Source organism: Oncorhynchus mykiss, chromosome 19, assembly GCF_013265735.2.
Source record: "Oncorhynchus mykiss isolate Arlee chromosome 19, USDA_OmykA_1.1, whole genome shotgun sequence".
Taxonomy (NCBI): domain Eukaryota; kingdom Metazoa; phylum Chordata; class Actinopteri; order Salmoniformes; family Salmonidae; genus Oncorhynchus; species Oncorhynchus mykiss.
This window is the reverse complement of record NC_048583.1, coordinates 50,402,775-50,424,082: the sequence shown is the minus strand read 5'-3', so window position 1 is coordinate 50,424,082 and position 21,308 is coordinate 50,402,775. Positions and strand designations below refer to the sequence as shown.

General features: G+C 43.2%; 1 protein-coding gene across 2 annotated transcripts in view; it reads left to right on the top strand.

Moving 5' to 3' along the window:
* LOC110498079 (leukocyte tyrosine kinase receptor) overlaps positions 1 to 21,308 on the top strand; it is an 87,794-nt gene that overhangs the window by 41,829 nt on the left and 24,657 nt on the right. For both annotated transcript variants that reach the window (XM_036955023.1, XM_036955022.1), the window contains exons 7-12: positions 5,151 to 5,300; positions 8,733 to 8,833; positions 9,168 to 9,328; positions 9,561 to 9,655; positions 10,652 to 10,750; positions 10,991 to 11,165. In XM_036955023.1, the coding sequence (XP_036810918.1) occupies positions 5,151 to 5,300; positions 8,733 to 8,833; positions 9,168 to 9,328; positions 9,561 to 9,655; positions 10,652 to 10,750; positions 10,991 to 11,165 (781 nt within the window). The remainder of the gene's footprint in view (positions 1 to 5,150; positions 5,301 to 8,732; positions 8,834 to 9,167; positions 9,329 to 9,560; positions 9,656 to 10,651; positions 10,751 to 10,990; positions 11,166 to 21,308) is intronic.

Below are 21,308 nucleotides of genomic sequence, written 5' to 3'. Positions count from 1 at the left end.
TAGTTCTGACTGGGAAAATAAGTTTTGAACGGTCGTCTAACTCGGAATTGTAAATCCGGAACTCTGGCTTCTTTCTAGAGCTACGACCTGAAGATCACTGACGTCATCATGACTCAACCTTGAGTTCACAGTTGTCTTGAAAGCACCATAAATCCAGAGAATGCCAGACTTTGATGACAATGTTTGGTGACAAAATTTTCCCACGAAGGATTGCCGCGCCACCTTCCTGTTCAAGTGAGCACATCACAACAAGTTGAGTCCAAAAATGTATTGTATGTTGCTGCATAAATTATGTAATATTCCAGGGAGATATGTATACTGTATCTAAGAAAGTAATACTAAATGTATGTTGTGTAGTAAGCTGTTAGTAGCCCATGTGCCTCACCCTAATAATTTGGTCTATTTTCCCCTCTTAATTTTGCCTACTGCTTTGATTTGGTGATGCACATGTAGCCTATAACCTGTTTTAGAGAAATGTAATCATTGTAAGAGCTTTCATTGTCTGCTTATATGCCCCCTTTATTTATCCTACAGTTCTGACTTGGTGTACAGGGAGAACACCGTAAGAACGGCCCATGTTCTGAATTCTGTCGCTGTACATTTCAAAAGTGCTGAACAAATAGTCATATTGACTACGTCAGTCCTAGCTCGCTCATTAAAGTCTTAATCGAAATTACGGATTGCCCCTTATCTGCTTGTCGTCCCCTTATGCCATAGTTTATACATCTCAATTGTCCATCTCAGCAGAAACAACATTTGTTTAAGCAGGTCAGCCATATCAGCTATGTTTTTTTAAAAGGCAGTAAATGAGGCTGAATGTACAGTTTCGCTGCCAGACAAGGGTCCTCTGATAGCCAGGTGTAGCAGTGGTAAAGTGTCCTGTTGGGACTGCTGTTAGGTCAGCTTTATGTAGGCCCTAACAGTTTGTGGGAACCATTTGTCACCATTTAGTATTGTGTTGTGTAGTAGCTTTGCTGGCATGCAGCCAACATTTCTTCTCTTTTTGCCCCACCAAGATTTACATGCTATAATCGCCACTGGTCACCACCATGCCTCACTGCAGGGATAGTGCCAGGTTTCTGCTCAGATGTGATGCTTGGCATTCAGGCCAAAGAGTTCAATCTTGGTTTCATCATATCAGAGAATCTTGTTTCTCATGGTCTGAGAGTCCTCTAGGTGCCTTTTGGCAAACTCCAAGCGGTCTGTCATGTGCCTTTTACTGAGGAGTGGCTTCTGTCTGGCCACTCTACCATAAAGGCCTGATTGGTGGAGTGCTGCAGAGGTGGTTGTCCTTCTGGAAGGTTCTCCCATCTCCACAGAGGAGCTCTGGAGCTCTGTCAGAGTGACCACTGGGTTCTTGGTCACCTCCCTGACCAAAGCCTTCTCCCCCGATTTAACCTTTATTTAACTAGGAAAGTCAGTTAAGAAGAAATTCTTATTTACAATGACGACCTACCCAGACAAAACCCAACCCAGACGACGCGGGGGCAATTGTGTGCCGCCCTATGAGACTCCCAATCAGGGCCGGTTGTGACACAGCCTGTAATCGAACCAGGGTCTGTAGTGACGCTTGTAGCACTGAGATGCAGTGCCTTAGACTACTGCGCCACTCGGGAGCCCTTTTGCTAAGTTTGGCTGGGTGACCAGCTCTAGGAGGAGTCTTGGTGGTTCCAAACTTCTTCCATTTAAGAATGATGTAAGCCACTGTGTTCTTGGGAACCTTGAATGCTGCAGACATTATTTTGTACCCTTCCCCAGTTTTGTCCCTCGACACAATTCTGCCTCGGTGCTCTACGGACAATTCCTTACACCTCATAGCTTTTTTTTGCTCTGACATGCACTGTCAACTGTGGGAACTTATATGGACAGGTGTGTGCCTTTCCAAATCATGTCCAATCAAATGAATTTACCACAGGTGGACTCCAATCAAGTTGTAGAAACATCTCAAGGATAATCAATGTAAATAGGATGCACCCGAGCTCAATTTCGAGTCTCTCTTATTCAGTCTGAATACTGAATAAGGTATTTCTGTTGTTTTTTAAAATTGTTATAAATGTACAACATTTATAATAACCTGTTTTCACTTCGTCATTATGGGGTATTGTGTGTAAATGGATGATAAAAAAAGTATTTATTTAATCAATTTTAGAGTAAGGCTGTAATGTAACAAAAGGTGGAAAAGGGAAGGGGTCTGAATACTTTCCATATGCACTGTACTGTACATAGTCAACCCTTACACAAGCACAGTAGGATGATTTCATTCATATTCGTGCTTGTCCAGCCCAGTCAGTGGACTGACACTTATCTACATGGTGCCTATTTGGCAGACGCACACTTTGTGCTTAATATAATTTTTGGTTCACAACTGAACACAATGGCCCTTCAAATATGAAAGATCGTGGTTGAGAAGCAGTGATGCATGTATGACTGTTTATCTTACAAAGACAAAACAAATGTTCCTCTGTAAGATAAGATAAGAATAAATATGAGTTGCATTTGGAGCATGTAATAGAATAAATGCAAAGGGTAAGTAACAGCAGTAGTAACAGCAGTAGTAACAGCAGTAGTAACAGCAGTAGTAGCAGCAGTAGTAACCGCAGTAGTAACAGCAGTAGTAGCAGCAGTAGTAGCAGCAGTAGTAACCGCAGTAGTAACAGCAGTATTAACAGCAGTAGTAGCAGCAGTAGTAACAGCAGTAGTAACAGCAGTAGTAAAAGCAGTAGTAACAGCAGTAGTAACAGCAGTAGTAGCAGCAGTAGTAACAGCAGTAGTAGCAGCAGTAGTAACAGCAGTAGTAACAGCAGTAGTAACAGCAGTAGTAGCAGCAGTAGTAGCAGCAGTAGTAACCGCAGTAGTAACAGCAGTAGTAGTAACAGCAGTATTAACAGCAGTAGTAGCAGCAGTAGTAACAGCAGTAGTAAAAGCAGTAGTAACAGCAGTAGTAGCAGCAGTAGTAGCAGCAGTAGTAGCAGCAGTAGTAACAGCAGTAGTAGCAGCAGTAGTAACAGCAGTAGTAACAGCAGTAGTAGCAGCAGTAGCAACAGCAGTAGTAACAGCAGTAGAGTTTGCTAGTGGTGTCGACGAACAATTGCAGACATACCCTAGTAGCCAATTTGTTGGAATTATTGTTTAGAGAGTATGCCATGTCAATGCAAAAATACTACACCAATGTAACACCTAATCATTGACATATGTGTCATAAGCCTGTTACCTGATCCATAACCTGTAGACTAGTTATGAACCTGTAATCTGGTTCAAGAATTTTGTTATCTATCATTCACTGATCTCTCAATCTAGCTAGCTAACATTATACTGCATCTAAAGTCAATCTGGCGACATAGAAATGACGACAAATGTATTTCTACTAACTATTTGCTTCCTTTTGTAATGTAATTTATCCAAACCACTGTAATAAACAAACTAGATTTACATCTCACCTGTGTACCGGCTGGCTGGCCGCCAGTCTAGTGTACTGTGATCTATGCTGATGCCAGCAGTCGCATGTGATTATGGCTTAGAAAAATATCTGTAGCCTAACGTTTTGACTTTATTCTCTAAATATTGTACTATCCGTGCAAAAATGTTGGTTTTACCAAGTGCCACCACACATTGCCGTTTATTACACTTGGCCCTACTATTCCGTAGATAGGTCTTCTCCATAATTCATTGTTAGCTAGTGTAACGGATGTGAAACGGCTAGCTTAGTTAGCGGTTCGCGCTAAATGGCGTTTCAATCGGTGACGTCACTTGCTCTGAGATCTTGAAGTAGTAGTTCCCCTTGCTCTGCAAGGGCTGCAGCTTTTGTGGAGCGATGGGTAACGATGCTTCGTGGGTGACTGTTGTTGATGTGTGCAGAGGGTCCCTGGTTCGCGCCCGGGTATGGGCGAGGGGACGGTCTAAAGTTATACTGTTACACTTAGATACATTTTTTTACTCACTAAAAACAATATTATTTCAAAGTAAGTTTTATAACGTTGGATCAGATTATGTTTGAAACATCTCCGGGAAAAAGAGTTTCCCCATCTTTAAATCACACTGTTTTTGTTGAGTGTGGTGCTACTGGCAGGGTGCATGCCGCTTGCATAAACTATATTAAAGTTTAATGACCACGATAAATAGTTAATCCTTTCACTGGAAGCAGTAAGCCAACAGTAAGTGCTCTCCTCCTCTCTATGTCTCAGTCCCTTACGCAAATAGCAAAGTATAACAACCACTAGATGGACATTGCATTAAAAGACAAAAGTGCCAGCTAGAGTCCTCCCACTAAGGCTAATATGTTTCTTTGGACCATTATCTGTGGGTTTGTTAAGGTTGCAGTTTCTCCGAGGCACCCCTTGAAACTGAAATACCATTATTCAACTGTCATTTGAATTGAAATGCTCCTTTAAACTGCAGCTTTGTGAAATTATACAGTGCATTTAATAATTAGTGAAAACACGAAGGTACACTCAGTGCTTGCAGCCCTTGCATCAATGCTCACAACAACACCATTAGTCATACAAGCCTTCTCAACACTCACAGGGTGACATGTATTGTCATCAGTCTTGTCCTGGAGGCAGAACTGAGTGAATTCTGTTTCATATTTAGTCCAAATTTGCTATGTTGTACAAATTAATTTAAACAGAAATGTGCTTTTTTGGTCTTAATTTAAGGTTTGGCATTAGGATTAGCAGTGTGGTTAAGGTTAGGGTTAAGCACTCTTGCAGAGCTGCCTCCAGAACAAGATTCATGACAAAGAACACTAACCTGCTCAACACTCAATCAAAACATTCATCATTCAATGCAAAGAATAGTTCCCACATGGAGATTAAAACTGATCCCTCCAGTAAGTAATGACTTGAATAATGTCTATTGAATAGTGGAACCCTGGAGAGATGACATGGCTTCAGCACAATAGGATAGCCTTTCTTTTGCACATTCAAAAGACACTACATTTTGAGAAGAAAATATAATGTGCTGGAGTGCTCAAGTTAGTATACAATACAAGGTGCTCTTTAAAAAGGGTAATCAATAGATCTTGTCACCATGCCCTATTTGATACTTTCCTAAAAGCTTTCATTTTTATAAGCTGTATCCGTATTTATAAGTGTACAGATCACTGAATGAGCCGGTGAAGTGAGTATGTTTTGGTCCACTGTGTCCCTATGGAGATTCTCTGCCCTATGGAGCCCACTGTTCCTTTGAGCCTGGGTCCTGTGGCTGGTCAACGTCCAATGAGCTGTCTTCTTGGAGGTGGGTCAGTGGGGAGGAACTGGAAGACAGTGAAGACATGCTGGGGACAGCTCTGCAAAATACACAAGGTAAATGGTGCAAAACACAACAGGTCAATTGTGTTCGTATTGAGAATTGGTTTTCAGTTGCTGTTGAGTCTCCTCTATCAGGTCCTGGAGCTAAGAGGGGAACTACAGAATGAGAACACTGTATAGGCAAAGATGATCCTTCAGGTTTCTTTCTCATATTACACAGAGACTGGAAATCCATTTGGGTTTTTATGACTCCAATGGGATTTTAAACCTCCCCCTGTCCGAGTCTGTAATACCAACATGTTTTAAGCAGACCACCATAGTCCCTGCACCATAGTCCCTGTGCCCAAGAACACTAAGGTAACCTGCCTAAATGACTACCGACCCGTAGCACTCAAGTCTGTAGATGGCGCCGGAGAAGAAGGCTGACGTTTTACGTGTTCCTAACTAATTGTGTTTTTTTTATTGTTTCTTTGCGATGTTTGTACTTATTTTTGAAACTTATTTTATACGTAATGTTGCTGCTACCATCTCTTATGACCGAAAACAAAACTGAACTGAACTGCGATTAATCACCACAGACTGGCAGAATCCTTTTTTTCCTTTAATGAGTCCGACGAGCCCGACGTGAATGACATACGTCTGGTAAGACGCCGATGTGTAATTTTGTAAATAACAGCTGGTGCACATTATCTAAGGAAGTCTCAAGGTTTTGCTCGCCTGAAGCAGAGTATCTCATGATAAGGTGTAGACCACACTATCTACCTAGAAAGGTTTCATTTGTATTTTTCGTAGCTGTCTACATACCACCACAGACTGATGCGGGCACTAAAACCGCACTCAATGAGCTGTATTCCACCATAAGAAAACAGGAAAATGTTCACCCAGAGGTGGCGCTCCTAGTGGCCGGGGACATTAATGCAGGGAAACTTTAATCCGTTTTACCAAATTTCTATCAGCATGTTAAATGTGCAACCAGAGGGAAAAAAACTCTAGACTAACTTTACTCCACACACAGAGACGCATACAAAGCTCTCCCTCGCCCTCCATTTGGGAAATCTGAGCATAATTCTATCTTCTTGATTCCTGCTTACAAGCTAAAATTAAATCAGGAAGCACCAGTGACTCGTTCAAGTTACAGGACTGTTTTGCTAGCAGACTGGAATATGTTCCGGGATTCCTCAGAGGAATACACCACATCAGTCATTGGCTTCATCAATAAGTGCATCGATGATGTCATTCCCACAGTGACCGTACGTACATACGCCAACCAGAAGCTATCGATTACAGACAACATCCGCACTGAGCTAAAGGCTAGAGCTGCCTCTTTCAAGGAGCGGGACTCAAACCCGAAAGCTTATAAGAAACCCCATTACGCCATCTGACAAACCATCAAACAGGCAAAGCATCAATAGAGGACTAAGATCGAATCGTACTACACCGGCTCTGACGCTCTTCAGATGTGGCAGGGCTTGCAAACCATTACAGACTACAAAGGGAAGCACAGTAGAGAGCTTCCCAGTGACGTGAGCCTACCAGACAAGCTAAACTACTTCTATGTTCGCTTCGAGGCAAGTAACACTGAAACATGCATGAGAGCACCAACTGTTCTGGAAGACTGTGTGATCGCGCTCTCCGCAGCCGATGTGAGTAAGACCTTTAAACAGGTCAACATTCACAAGGCCGCAGGGCCAGACAGATTACCAGGATGTGTACTGCGAGCATGCACTGACTAACTGGCAAGTGTCTTCACTGAAATGTTCAACCTCTCCCTGTCAGTGTCTGTATACCAACATGTTTTAAGCAGACCACCATAGTCCCTATGCCCAAGAACACTAAAGTATCCTGCCTAAATGACTACTGACCCGTAGCACTCACGTCTGTAGCCAAAGGCTGGTCATGCTCACATCAACACCATCATCCCAGGAAGTCTAGACCCACTCCATTTTGCATACCGCCGTAACAGATCCACAGATGATGCAATCTCCATCGCACTCCACACTGCCCTATCCCACCTGGACAAAAGAAACACCTATGTGAGAATGCTATTCATTGACTACAGCTCAGCGTTCAACACCATAGTGCCCTCAAAGCTCATCAATAAGCTAAGGACCCTGGGACTAAACACCTCCCTCTGCAACTGGATCTTGGACTTCCTGACGGGCCGCCCCCAGGTGGTAAGGGTAGGTAACAACACATCCGCCATACTGATCCTCAACACAGGGGTCCCTCAGGGGTACGTGCTCAGTCCCGTCCTGTACTCCCTGTTCACTCATGACTGCACAGCCAGGCACAACTACAACACCATCATTAAGTTTGCCGATGACACAACAGTGGTAGGCCTGATCACTGACAACGACGAGACAGCCTATATGGAGGAGGTCAGAGACTTGGCCATGTGGTGCCAGGACAACAACCTCTCCCTCAACGTGATCAAGACAAAGGAGATGATTGTGGACTACAGGAAAAAGAGGACCTAGCACGCCCCCATTCTCATCGATGGGGCTGTAGTGGACAATGTTGAAAGCTTCAAGTTCCTTGGTGTCCACATCACCAACATACTAACATGGTCCAAGCACACCAAGACAGTCGTGAAGAGGGCACGACTAAACCTATTCCCCCTCAGGAGACTGAAAAGATTTGTCATGGGTCCTCAGATCTCTAAAAGGTTCTACAGCTGCACCATCGAGAGCATCCTGACTGGTTGCATCACTGCCTGGTATGGCAACTGCTCGGCCTCCGACCCCAAGGCACTGCAGAGGGTAGTGCGTACGGCCCAGTACATCACTGGGGCCAAGCTTCCTGCCATCCAGGACCTTTATACCAGGCGGTGTCAGAAGAAGGCCCTAAAAATTGCCAAAGACTCCACAGCCACCCTAGTCATAGACATTTTCCTCTATGATACCACATGGCAAGAGGTACCAGAGCGCCAAGTCTAGGTCCAAGAGGCTTTTAAACAGCGTCTACCCCCCAAGCCATAAGTCTCCTGCACATCTAATCAAATGGCTACCTAGACTATTTGCAGGTCTATATACCTGTTGTATTCGGCGCATGTGACTAATTCAATTTGATTTGATTTTCATTCAAATTCAAGTTTTCAAAACATTTGAAACCTAAAGGCTTTGTTGGCCTAAAGGAGGAATGCCCTATTGGGTTATCACTGAATAGAATTACATTCCTTTGGACAGTTTGTCGATGATTTACAATCAGTTATTTAAAACACTTGAGTATTATGAAGCCCAGCAGCATGTTGTGTAATGTAAAACATGTCCTATTGCTGCTGAGATGATTTCCATTCATTTTCTGCATTTCAGTTTATAGCTCCAATTGGTTTCAGTCCAAATCGACTTGCAAGGCAAAATGTATTGTTTTTGAGATGAGGACTGAAAGACTGTTTTCTTCAGAGCTCTATCAGCCATGCCCTGTTGACTGGTGCACTACGTCAGTGTCAGCTCCACTCTTTGTTGTGGTTATTGTCTTTTCACTCAGGGCACTTCCTGTTCCTGGCCGTGAGAAGGAGTAGTTCCAGTCATGAGGTGTCTGTCCGGAGTTACTCCTTCCCACAACCGGTCTCTACCACAGCCTGTCAGGTGAGAGGCGTAAATGGGCATATCTATCCAGCCACCCAATGGCTTCCTTAATGATGAGACAATCTCCCCTTCCAACAACATGTTCACTGATGACTCACTGATGAGTTCTAGACATCTTCATTATGGGAGTTTTAGAACCACCCTCAAGAGATGCTAGCCATAGCCAAGGCCTGTCTATTGATTAGCATTTTTTGTAATTAGTCCGATTTCCCCCCCATCTGGTACTACACACAGAATATCAAACTTCATATAGTTTTAAGTCATGTTAAAGTTTTCAAAAAGTATGTCATGAAATTCACTAATTCACATCCTTTCTGGATGTCTCTGTCTGCAGTTGCATTTCTCCCTGTATCTCTATGGGGAGTTTAATGGCACCGTGCTGTTGTCACTAGAGGAAAATAGTACTACCATGTCCCGGTTGGTGTGGGAGAGGTCTGGACAGTGGAAAGATAACTGGCAGGACATCACTCTACAGCTACCTGCCCTCCTCAGTGGGTATGGTGCCCTAATGCACTGCTTAATTACTGACCTGAGGTGTCAACACATAACATAACATTACATAAAGTTCAGAGTTAGAGTTTCTTGAGTGATTGTAGTTTGATAAATGATTGCTGTGAAAGAATGTGAAAGAATTTAGGGTATTTTAATAAAACAAAAATGAATGTTAAATCTAGATTTAATGCCATACTGTGTTTCTCTCCATTCATTGTGATCTGTGTTCCCCCAGGTTCCACCTCAAGGTGAAGGCTCTGTGGGGACCAGGCTCCAAGGCTGACATCGCCCTAGATGACATCACCCTGGGGGCAGCATGCTTTGACACAGGTAGCCCTCCATGCAACACAATCTGTACACAACACAAACAGTCAGGTCTCAATGTAGATACTATAACATACTGTATGGCTCGAGTACAGTGAGCGACTATTTGGAGAGCTCCAAACACAATTTTTGGTGCCAGGCAGATCCATTTTTGGTACCAGGCAGATCCATTTTTGGTCCCAGGCAGATCCATTTTTGGTACCAGGCAGATCCATTTTTGGTCCCAGGCAGATCCATTTTTGGTACCAGGCAGATCCATTTTTGGTCCCAGGCAGATCCATTTTTGGCAGAGCCCTTTGGAAAGGGTTCTACATGGAACCCAAAATGATTCTACCTGGAACCAAAATGGTTCTACCTGGCACCAAAAATGGTTCTTCAAAGGGTTCTTGTCACGTTTTATCAAGGTGGGTGGAATCAGGCGCAGAGAGCAGGTTTCAGTGATTCGACAGTTTATTCTCCGGGGCACAAAAAACACGGTCAACCCAACATACAGGGTGAAATAATCCAACACAGAATCAAAAATAGACCGGAGAAATAACACACACGTACTACACCAAATACATGAATACAAACAATCCCGCATAAAACAAGGGCGGGACAACCTACTACATATAAGGACGTTAATTAAACTAAAATACACACAGGTGAAACTAATAAGACAAAACCAACAGACAATCGAAAAAGGGATCGGTAGTGGCTAGTAGGACGGTGACGACGACCGCCGAGCACCGCCCGAAAAGGCAGGAGAGCCAACTTCGGCGGAAGTCGTGACAGTTCTCCTATGGGGACAGCCAAAGAGCCCTTTTAGCCTCTAGATATAACCTTTTTTTCTTAGTGTATGTCTTTTTATCTACTAAGCTTTGGACCTTAAGCTGCTCACTAAACCAAATCTACATTCTAAATTCTATCTCTGTCTCTGTCTTTGATTTGACCATGATTAATGGAAAATGTATGAAAGAGAATGTTTTGTAGCAATGAATGTGTCTGTCTCCCTCCTCTCAGATCTCAACTCCCTGCTGCTCGGACACAGATTCTTCCATGAAATGGACTCCATCAGTGAGCTAGATTTCCTCAGCCCCCTTCCAGAGCCCTCTGCCTCAGGTACACTACCAGCTGTTCCAATGGAATATATTTAGCATTTCTATCACTAATGGCCTTTGCTGTTCGATTTTCACAGTGGTTTTTCCTGGCCATTTTTCATAATAAACAAGGTGCTCCCATTAACATAATTTCCTTTGATTTCCTCAGCAGCTGTTCTACCAGATGTCTGTTTGTCTGTCTTCTTTCTGTGCAACACAGGGAGTTTGTTTGTTGACTGACGTGTCTGTCTCCTCTCTTCAGAGGTGTCCCTGATGACCTGGTGGTTCACATCCTGTGGGGCCAGTGGCCCCCGAGGCCCCACCCAGGCCCAGTGTGACAGCGCGTACCGCAACACCAACTTCAATGTCACTGTTGGTAAGGACGGCCCGTTCAAAGGAGTGCAGACCTGGAGGGTACCAGCCACCAACAGATACATGTGGGTACAATACAAGTTTTGATATGTTCTTCTAATGTTGTAGAAACATGAACGCTACAGGCAGCAACTGTTTCTGCAATCGGAGCACTTTTGCACTAGACTAAACCATATCAAATCAAATCAAATTGTATTGTTCACATACACATGGTTAGCAGATATTAATACGAGTGTAGCGAAATGCTTGTGCTTCTAGTTCCGACTGTACAGTAATATCTAACAAGTAATCTAACAATTTCACAACAACTGCCTTATACACACAATTGTAAAGGAATGAATAAGAACATGTACATATAAATATATGGATGAGCAATGGCCGTGCGGCATAGTAGATGGTATAGAGTACAGTATATACATATGAGATGAGTAATGTAGGGTATGTAAAGATTATATAAAATGGCAGTGTTTAAAGTGACTAATGATACATTTATTACATCCAATTTTTAATTATTAAAGTGGCTAGAGACTGAGTCAGTATGTTGGCAGCAGCCACTCAATGTTAGTGATGGCTGTTTAACAGTCTGATGGCCTTGAGATAGAAGCTGTTTTTCAGTCTCTCGGTTCCAGCTTTGATGCACCTGTACTGACCTCGCCTTCTGGAAGATAGCGGGGTGAACAGGCAGTGGCTCGAGTGGTTGCTTTTGGCCGTCCTGTGACATCGGGTGCTGTAGGTGTCCTGGAGGGCAGGTAGTTTGCCTCCGGTGATGCGTTGTGCAGACCTCACTACCCTCTGGAGAGCCTTACGGTTGTGGGCAGAGCAGTTGCCGAACCATGCGGTGATACAGCCTGACAGGATGCTCTCGATTGTGCATCTGTAAAAGTTTGTTTTCGGTGAGAAGGCACATTTCTTCAGCCTCCTGAGGTTGAAGAGGCGCTGTTGCGGCTTCTTCACCACGCTGTCTGTGTGGGTGGACCATTTCAGTTTGTCCGTGATGTGTACGCCACGGAACTTAAACTTTCCACCTTCTCCACTACTGTCCCATCGATGTGGATAGGGGGGTGCTCCCTCTGCTGTTTCCTGAAGTCCACAATCATCTCCTTTGTTTTGTTGATGTTGAGTATGAGGTTATTTTCCTGACACCACACTCCGGGGGCCCTCACCTCCTCCCTGTAGGCCATCTCTTCATTGTTTGTAATCAAGCCTACCACTGTATTGTTGTCTGCAAACTTGATGATTGAGTTGGAGGCGTGCATGGCCACGCAGTCATGGGTGAACAGGGAGTACAGGAGAGGGCTGAGAACGCACCCTTGTGGAACCCCAGTGTTGAGGATCAGCGGGGTGGATATGTTGTTTCCTACCCTCACCACCTAGGGGCGGCCCGTCAGAAAGTCCAAGACCCAGTTGCACAGGGCAGGGTTGAGACCCAGGATCTCAAGCTTAATGACGAGTTTGGAGGGTACTATGGTGTTAAATGCTGAGCTGTAATCGATGAACAGCTTTCTTACATAGGTATTCCTCTTGTCCTGATGGGTTAGTGCAGTGTGCAGTGTGATTGTGATTGCGTCATCTGTGGCCTATTGGGGCGCTAAGCAAATTGGAGTGGGACTAGGGTGTCAGGTAGGGTGGAGGTGATATGATCCTAGTCTCTCAAAGCACTTCATGATGATGGAAGTGAGTGCTACAGGGCAATAACTGTTTAGCTCAGTTACCTTAGCTTTCTTGGCAACAAGAACAATGGTGGACCTCTTGAAGCTTGTGGGAACAGCAGACTGGGATAGGGATTGATTGAATATGTCCGAAAACACACCAGCCAGCTGGTCTGTGCATGCTCTGAGGACGCGGCTTGGGATGCCGTCTGGGCCGGCAGCCTTGCGAGGGTTAACCTTTCTGATCTCCCCATCCCGGATCCGGGTTCGTGAATACAGACTCAAGCTCATTACCATAACGCAACGTTAACTATTCATGAAAATCGCAAATGAAATGAAATAAATATGCTAGCTCTCAAGCTTAGCCTTTTGTTAACAACACTGTCATCTCAGATTTTCAAAATATGCTTCTCAACCATTGCAAAACAAGCATTTGTGTAACAGTATTGATGGCTAACGTAGCATTTAGCATTAGCATTCAGCTGGCAACATTTACACAAAAAAACAGAAAAGCATTCAAAAAAATCATTTACCTTTGAAGAACTTCAGATGTTTTCAATGAGGAGACTCTCAGATAGCAAATGTTCAGTTTTTCCTGAAAGATTATTTGTTTAGGACAAATCGCTCCGTTTTCTGCGTCACGTTTAGCTATGAAAAAACCCCTGTATCCAGGATTGTGTAAATCTATCAGCAAGCTCATTAGCATAACACAACGTTAACTATTTATGAAAATCGCAAATTAAATGAAATAAATATGCTATCTCTCAAGCTTAGCCTTTTGTAAACAACACTGTCATCTCAGATTTTCAAAATATGCTTCTCAACCATAGGAAAACAATAATTTGTGTAAAAGTAGCTAGCTAGAGTTAGCATTTCGCGTTAGCATTTAGCGTTAGCATTAGCGTTAGCATCCAGCACGCAACATTAACAAAAACATAAAAGCCTTCAAATAAAATCATTTACCTTTGAAGAACTTCTGATGTTTTCAATGAGGATACTCTCAGTTAGATAGCAGATGCTCAGTTTTTCCAAAAAGATTCCTTGTGTATTAGAAATAGCTCCGTTTTATACATCACATTTGGCTACCAAAAAAAATCCATAAATTCAGTCCTCAAAACGCAAACTTTTTTCCAAATTAACTCCATAATATCGACTGAAAACATGGCAAACGTTGTTTAGAATCAATCATCAAGGTGTTTTTCACATATCTCTTCATTGATACATCGTTCTTGGACACATGCTTTCTCCCCTGAATCAAATGGTAAAGTAGAAGCAGCTGGCAATTGCGCACCGAATTCGACGCAGGACACCAGGCGGACACTTGGAAAATGTAGTCTCTTATGGTCAATCTTCCAATGATATGCCTACAAATACGTCACAATGCTGCTAAGACCTTGGGCGAACGACAGAAAGTGTAGGCTCATTCGTTGCGCAATCACAGCCATATAAGGAGAGAATGGAAAACAGAGCTTCAGAAATTCTGCTAATTCCTGGGTGATGCATCATCTTGGTTTCGCCTGTAGAATGAGTTCTGGGGCACTTACAGACAAAATCTTTGCAGATTCTGAAACTTCAGAGTGTTTTCTTTCCAAAACTGTCAAGAATATGCATAGTCGAGCATCTTTTCGCGACAAAATATCGTGCTTAAAACGGGAACGTTTTTTATCCAAAAATGAAATAGCGCCCCTAGAGCTCTAACAGGTTAAAATGTTTAAATGTTTTACTCATGTTGGCCGCGGTGAAGGAGATTCCGCAGGTTTTAGTAGCGGGCTGTGTCAGTGGCACTGTATTGTCCTCGAAGCAAGCAAAGAAGTTGTATAATTTTTCTGGGAGCAAGACGTCGGTGTCTGCGATGTGGGCTTGTTTTATTTTTGTAATCCATGATTGACTGTTGACCCTGCCACATTCGTCTTGTGTCTGTGCCGTTGAATTGCGACTCCAGTTTGTCTCTATACTGACGCTTAGCTTGTTTGATCGCCTTGCAGAGGGAATAGCTACACTGTTTGTATTCGGTCATGTTTCCGGTCGCCTTGCCATGATTAAAAGCAGTGGTTCGCGCTTTCAGTTTTGCGCGAATACTGCCATCAATCCACGGTTTCTGGTTGGGGAAGGTATTAATAGTCACCGTGGGTACAACCTCACTGATGCATTTGCTAATAAACTCGCTCACCAAATCAGCGTATACATCAATGTTGTTGTCTGAGGTTACCTGGAACATATCCCAGTCAACATGATCAAAGCAATCTTGAAGCGTGGAATCCGATTGGTCGGACCAGGGTTGAACAGACCTGAGCCTGGACGTTTCCTGTTTTAGTTTCTGTCTATAGGCTGGGAGCCACAAAATGGAATCGTGGTCAGATTTGCCGAAAGGAGAGCGAGGGAGGGCTTTGTATGCGTCACGGAAGTTAGAGTAGCAATGATCCAGAGTGCTGCCAGCCCGGGTCATGCATTCGATATGCTGATAACATTTAGGGAGCCTTGTTTTCAGATTAGCTTTGTTAAAATCCCCAGCTACAATAAATGCAGCCTCAGGATAAATGTTTTCCAGTTTACATAGAGTCCAGTGAAGGTCTTTCAGGGCCGTCGAGGTGTCTGCTTGGGGGGGGGGGGGGGGGGGGAGATAATTATCTTGGTAGATAATGCGGTTGGCATTTGATTTTAAGGAATTCTAGGTCAGGTGAACAAAAGGACTTGAGTTCCTGTATGTAATGATCACACCACAACTCGTTAAGCATAAGGCACACCCCCTGCCCTTATTCTTACCAGAGAGATGTTTGTTTCTGTCGCTGCGATGCGTGAAGAAACCGATTGGCTGTACCGACTCTGATAAAAAATCCCCAGTGAGCCATGTTTTCGTGAAACAGAGAATGTTACAATCTCTGATGTCTCTCTGGAAGGCAACCCTTGCTCTAATTTTGTTTACCTTGGTGTCAAGAGGTTGGACATTGGCGAGTAGTATACTCGGGAGCGGTGCAGAAGATGCTTGAAACAAGCCTCTTGACCAATGATTGCATCTGTACATCAGTATTGACAGCTGGCAGAAAGCAGCACAACCTGAAAAATCAGTCAACTGATTAAATACAGTTTCACTACTACTAAGTGTCACGGATCTGCTAGACCGATCAATATAGGCAAGTCTCTGGAGTATCAGGATTGATTTTCACATCATCCAAGTTAGGGGAGGAAGAGTATGACGGGGGCTCAGCCCCTGCCTGCCTGCCTTCCTGCGCTATGTGTGTGTGTGTGTGTGTGTGTGTGTGTGTGTGTGTGTGTGTGTGTGTGTGTGTGTGTGTCTGTGTGTGTGTGTGTGTGTGTGTGTGTGTGTGTGTGTGTGTGTGTGTGTGTGTGTGTGTGTGTGTGTGTGTGTGTGTGTGTTTGTGTGTGCGTGTGTGTGTGTGTGAGAGATAGAAAGACTGGGGCAGAGTGAGAAGCATGACTCACCGGATAGAGACTTAGATTAGTCTATCTGTGCTCACTCTCTCTCCCTAATCTGGCCCCTGCCAAACCAAGGCTTTGAACTCATTTTTTTGGTTTGCTGTCCTAGTCACGCGGCCTTATTACAACACTAGATGCTAAAAGCACTGGCTTACCATACACCGCCGCATCCCCCACAAGGCTGGGGGCCCAGGGGCTCTTGGGGGACCCTAGGAGTTTGCCCCCATAGAATTAGGAATTAGAATACTAGAATGGACATGAATTTTCTTAAAATGGGATAAAGGTCAGCCAATTGGGTCAGGGAATTGGTCAACTATGGTTTGCCAGTCAAGTGATAAGATATTGTGTTAAATAATTATTTTGAAGAATTTATCTGCACTGTATGTATGTTTGTTAGCTAGCTAGCGAGACAGTTTTAGGGGAATGATTCCATAAATGTTTCAAATTAACTGGCAATATGCCAACATTCCTTTAAAACAATGCAGTTAATCCACAGCCATAGACTGGCTGAAATCAGTACAAATCACTCTAAGCTTCCACCCCCAAAAATGTTTAGACATTCATGCTCTGTTTACATATATTTATTATATTTTTTATTTAACCTTTATTTAACTAGCAAGCCAGTTAAGAACAAATTCTTATTTACAATGACAGCCTACTTAGGCCAAACCCCGACATTACTGGGCCAATTGTGCGCCGCCCTATGGGACTCCCAATCACGGCAGGATGTGATACCTGGATTCAAACCAGGTACTATAGTGACGCCTCTTGCACTGAGATGCAGTGCCTGTGCCGCTCGGGATCCAGGCTAATTATACAGAACATTTGTATAAAACCTGTATAAACAGTATTTATGATTATATTACAATATTTAAGGTTGGTAATAATTATATTACAACATTTCTGATATTTTACATGACTTTGTTTTATTTATCTGCATAAGTAAAATCAGGATTATGCCCCTAATGCTATTCATTCCAATTAGTCTGGTTATGGCTGCCATTAATTCCAGTTGGACACCAATATGACTGCCATTTTCACCCCTTTCTGGAACTTTGAGGGTTTATGACATAGGCCCTCTAATAATTTAAGATCTCTCTGGTGCCCCCTCCCCTCCCCAGACAGAATATGAACACGTCATAAACCATCTAAAAAATTACAGGAAATTAGCTGTAAAATTGCTACATTTTCTCTGTGTAGAATAGCAGGAAATGTTATTTTAAAAATGCAAATTCTCTCAGCCTCTCAGAGACTGTGGTACACCACTGGTTAATAGGGGTAAGGATAGACAATGAGAAGATATGGGGGGCTTCTCTGCACGTCTTTTTTAGCATTGGTATGTTGTTTTCTATCTTACACTGCTATCTAGAACCTAAATGGGTTCTTCGGCTGTCCCCATAGGATGACCTTTGAAGGCCCCTTATTGGTTCCAGGTAAAACCTGTTTGGTTCCAGGTAAAACCCCTTTTGGTTCCATGTAGAAACATTCCCACAGTGTTCTACATGGAAATCAAAAGGGTTCTTACCTGCAGCCAAAAGGGGTTCATCTATGGGGACAGAAGAGTAGTCTGGGGGCTCAGCTGAGCTCTGATTACAGTAAATCTATAGCTACAGTGGCAAGAAAAAGTATGTGAACCCTTTGTAAATACCTGGATTTCTGCATAAATACAATTTGATCTGATCTTCATCTAGGTCACAACAATAGACAAACACAGTCTGCTTACACTAATAACACACAAACAATAAAATAAAATGTAATGTCTTTATTGAACACACCGTGTAAGCATTCACAGTGCAGGGTGGGAAAAGTACATAAACCTTGGATTTAATAACTGGTTGACCCTCCTTTTGCAGCAATAACCTCAACCAAACGTTTTCTGTAGTTGCGTATCAGACCTGCACAATGGTCAGGAGTAATTTTGGACCATTCCTCTTTACAAAACTGTTTCAGTTCAGCAATATTCTTGGGATGCCTGGTGTGAACTGCTCTCTTGAGGTCATGCCACAGCATCTCAATCAGGTTGAGGTCAGGACTCAGGACTGGACCACTCCAGAAGGCTTATTTTCTTCAGTTGAACCCATTCATTCTGTTGTTGATTTAGTTCTGTGTTTTGGGTCGTTGTCCTGATGCATCACCCAACTTCTGTTGAGCTTCAATTGGCGGACAGATAGCCGAACATTCTCCTGCAAAATGTCTTGATAAATTTGGTAATTCATTTTTCCGTTGATGATAGCAAGCTGTCTAGGCCCTGAGGCAGCAAAGCAGTCCCAAACCATGATGCTCCCTCCACCATACTTCACACTTGGGATGAGGTTTTGATGTTGGTGTGCTGTGCCTTTTTTTCTCCACAAATAGTGTTGTGTGTTCCTTCCAAACAACTCAACTGTAGTTTAATCTGTCCTAGAATATTTTGCCAGTAGCGCTGTGGAACATCCAGGTGCACCTTTGCAAACTTCAGACATGCAGCAATGTTTTTTTTGGACATTAGTGGCTTCTTCCGTGGTGTCCTCCCATGAACACCATTGTTGTTTGGTGTTTTACGCATCGTAGACTCGTCAACAAAGATGTTAGCATGTTCCAGAGATTTCTGTAAGTCTGACATTTTAGGCTTCTTCTTAACCTCATTGAGCATTCTGCGCTGTGCTCTTGCAGTCATCTTTGCAGGATGGCCACTCCTAGGGAGAGTAGCAACAGTGCTGAACTTTCTCCATTTATGGACAATTTGTCTTTCCATGCACTGATGAATATCAAGGCTTTTAGCTTATCAACAATACAATATCAAGGCTTTTAGCTTATCAACAATACAATATCAAGGCTTTCCAGCTTTATGCAAGTCAACAAATCTTAATCTTAGGTCTTTTGAGATCTCTTTTGTTCGAGGCATAGTTCACATCAGGCAATGCTTCTTGTGAATAGAAAATGCTAATTTTGTGAGTGTTTTTTTTAGGGCAAGGCAGCTCTAACCAACATCTCCAATCTCGTCTCATTGATTGGACTTCAGGTTAGCTGACTCCTGACTCCAATTAGCTTTTGGAGAAGTCATTAGCCTCGGGGTTCACATACTTTTCCAAACCTACACTGTGAATGTTTAAATAATGTATTCAATATAGACAAGAAAAATACTAAAATGTGTGTGTTATTAGTTTAAGCACACTATGTTTGTCTATTGTTGTGACATAGATGAAAATCAGATCAAATGTGATGACCAATTTATGCAGAAATCCATGTAATTCCGAAGGGTTCACATACTTTTTCTTGCCGCTGGTATGTCAATATTAACCATGATTTGAGCTGATGATACAAGTTAGTGTTCCTCTGTCAGGCACAACCTTAACTTTGCCACTGTTACAGCCTGATTCAAGGTGCTGTGAAACTTCTGATCCACTATGGAGACCAAAACTGGCTTGACCTTTTTGCAATATTCAATCCATTTGAGTAGCCATTCTTATACATTGACCCAAGCACCAAACTATCATGACACAAGGCGAGACCCAGATGCAGATGTGACGGATGTGAAACGGCTAGCTAGTTAGCGGTGGTGCGCGCTAAATAGCGTTTCAATTGGTGACTTCACTTGCTCTGAGACCTTGAAGTAGTGATTCCCCTTGCTCTGCAAGGGCCGCGGCTTTTGTGGAGCGATGGGTAACGATGCTTCGTGGGTGACTGTTGTTGATGTGTGCAGAGGGTCCCTGGTTCACGCCCGGGTATGGGCGAGGGGATGGTCTAAAGTTATACTGTTACACAGACACTGGAGGCAGATGGTTGGAGTCTTACAATGTTTATTAATCCAGAAGGAGTAGGCAAGAGAATGGTCGTGGACAGGCAAAAGGTTAAAACCAGATCCAGCAGGTACAGAGTGGCAGACAAGCTAATGATCAAGGCAGGCAGAAGGGTCAGGCAGGCGGGTACAGAGTCCAGAAAGAGGCAAGCGTCAAAACCTGGAGGACTAGAAAAGGAGAATAGCAAAAAGCAGGAGAATGGGAAAAATGCTGGTTGACTTGGAAAACGTACAAGACGAACTGGCAGAGAGAGACAGGAAACACAGGGATAAATACACTGGGGAAAATCAGTGACACCTGGAGGGTTGGAGACAATCTCAAGGACAGGTGACAGGGCCTGACACCAAACATGGCCTTCAGTAGTCTCCTCATGTGTTATGTCATGGAAATTCTAATCAAAAGGAAGAGAGACTGAAGATTCTTCAAAACAACAACTTTTTATAAGATTTGAAAATCTGGAGCTGGTTAACAAACCACTCAACAACAGTGCAGAGTTAACCTTTTTGGGATAGGGTGCAGCATTTTCACTTTTGGATGAATAGCGTGCCCAGAGTGAACTGTCTCCTACTCTGTCCCAGATGCTAATATATGCATATTATTAGTAGATTTGGATAGAAAACACTCTGACGTTTCTAAAACGGTTTGAATGATGTCTGTGAGTATAACAGAACTCATATGGCATGCGAAAACCTGAGAAAAATTCCAACCAGGAAGTGGGAAATCTGAGGTTTGTAGTTTTTCAACTCTTTGCCTATCCAAGATACAGTGTAAATTTGGTCCAATTGCACTTCCTAAGGCTTCCACTAGATGTCAACAGTCTTTAGAACCTTGTTTCAGGCTTCCACTGTGAAGGAGGAGAGAATAAGAGCTGATTGAGTAAGAGGTCTGCCAGAAGGCCATGAGCTGATCACGCGCTCTCCCGTGAGAGGTAGCTGCGTTCCATTGCATTTCTAATTCTCCGGTTGAAACATTATTGAATATTTATGCTAAAAACATCCTAAAAATCCTATTTTTCTCAGGTTTTTGCCTGCCGTATGGGTTCTGTTATACTCACAGACATAATTCAAACAGTTTTAGAAACTTCCGAGTGTTTTCTATCCATAGTGTTTTCTACTAATAATATGCATATCTTAGCTTCTGGGCCTGAGTAGCAGGCAGTTTACTCTGGGCACACTTTTCATCCGAATGTGGAAACAGCCATAAGAAGTTAACTTTGTAAATGGCTTCTGTTGTGCCACTGAGATCTTTACCTTCACATGGTGCAAAACATTCTTAAGGGAATAATTTCAACAGTCAAACAGTCATACAGAAGTACACTCTTCATCTGAGCAAAGAGGACAATCAT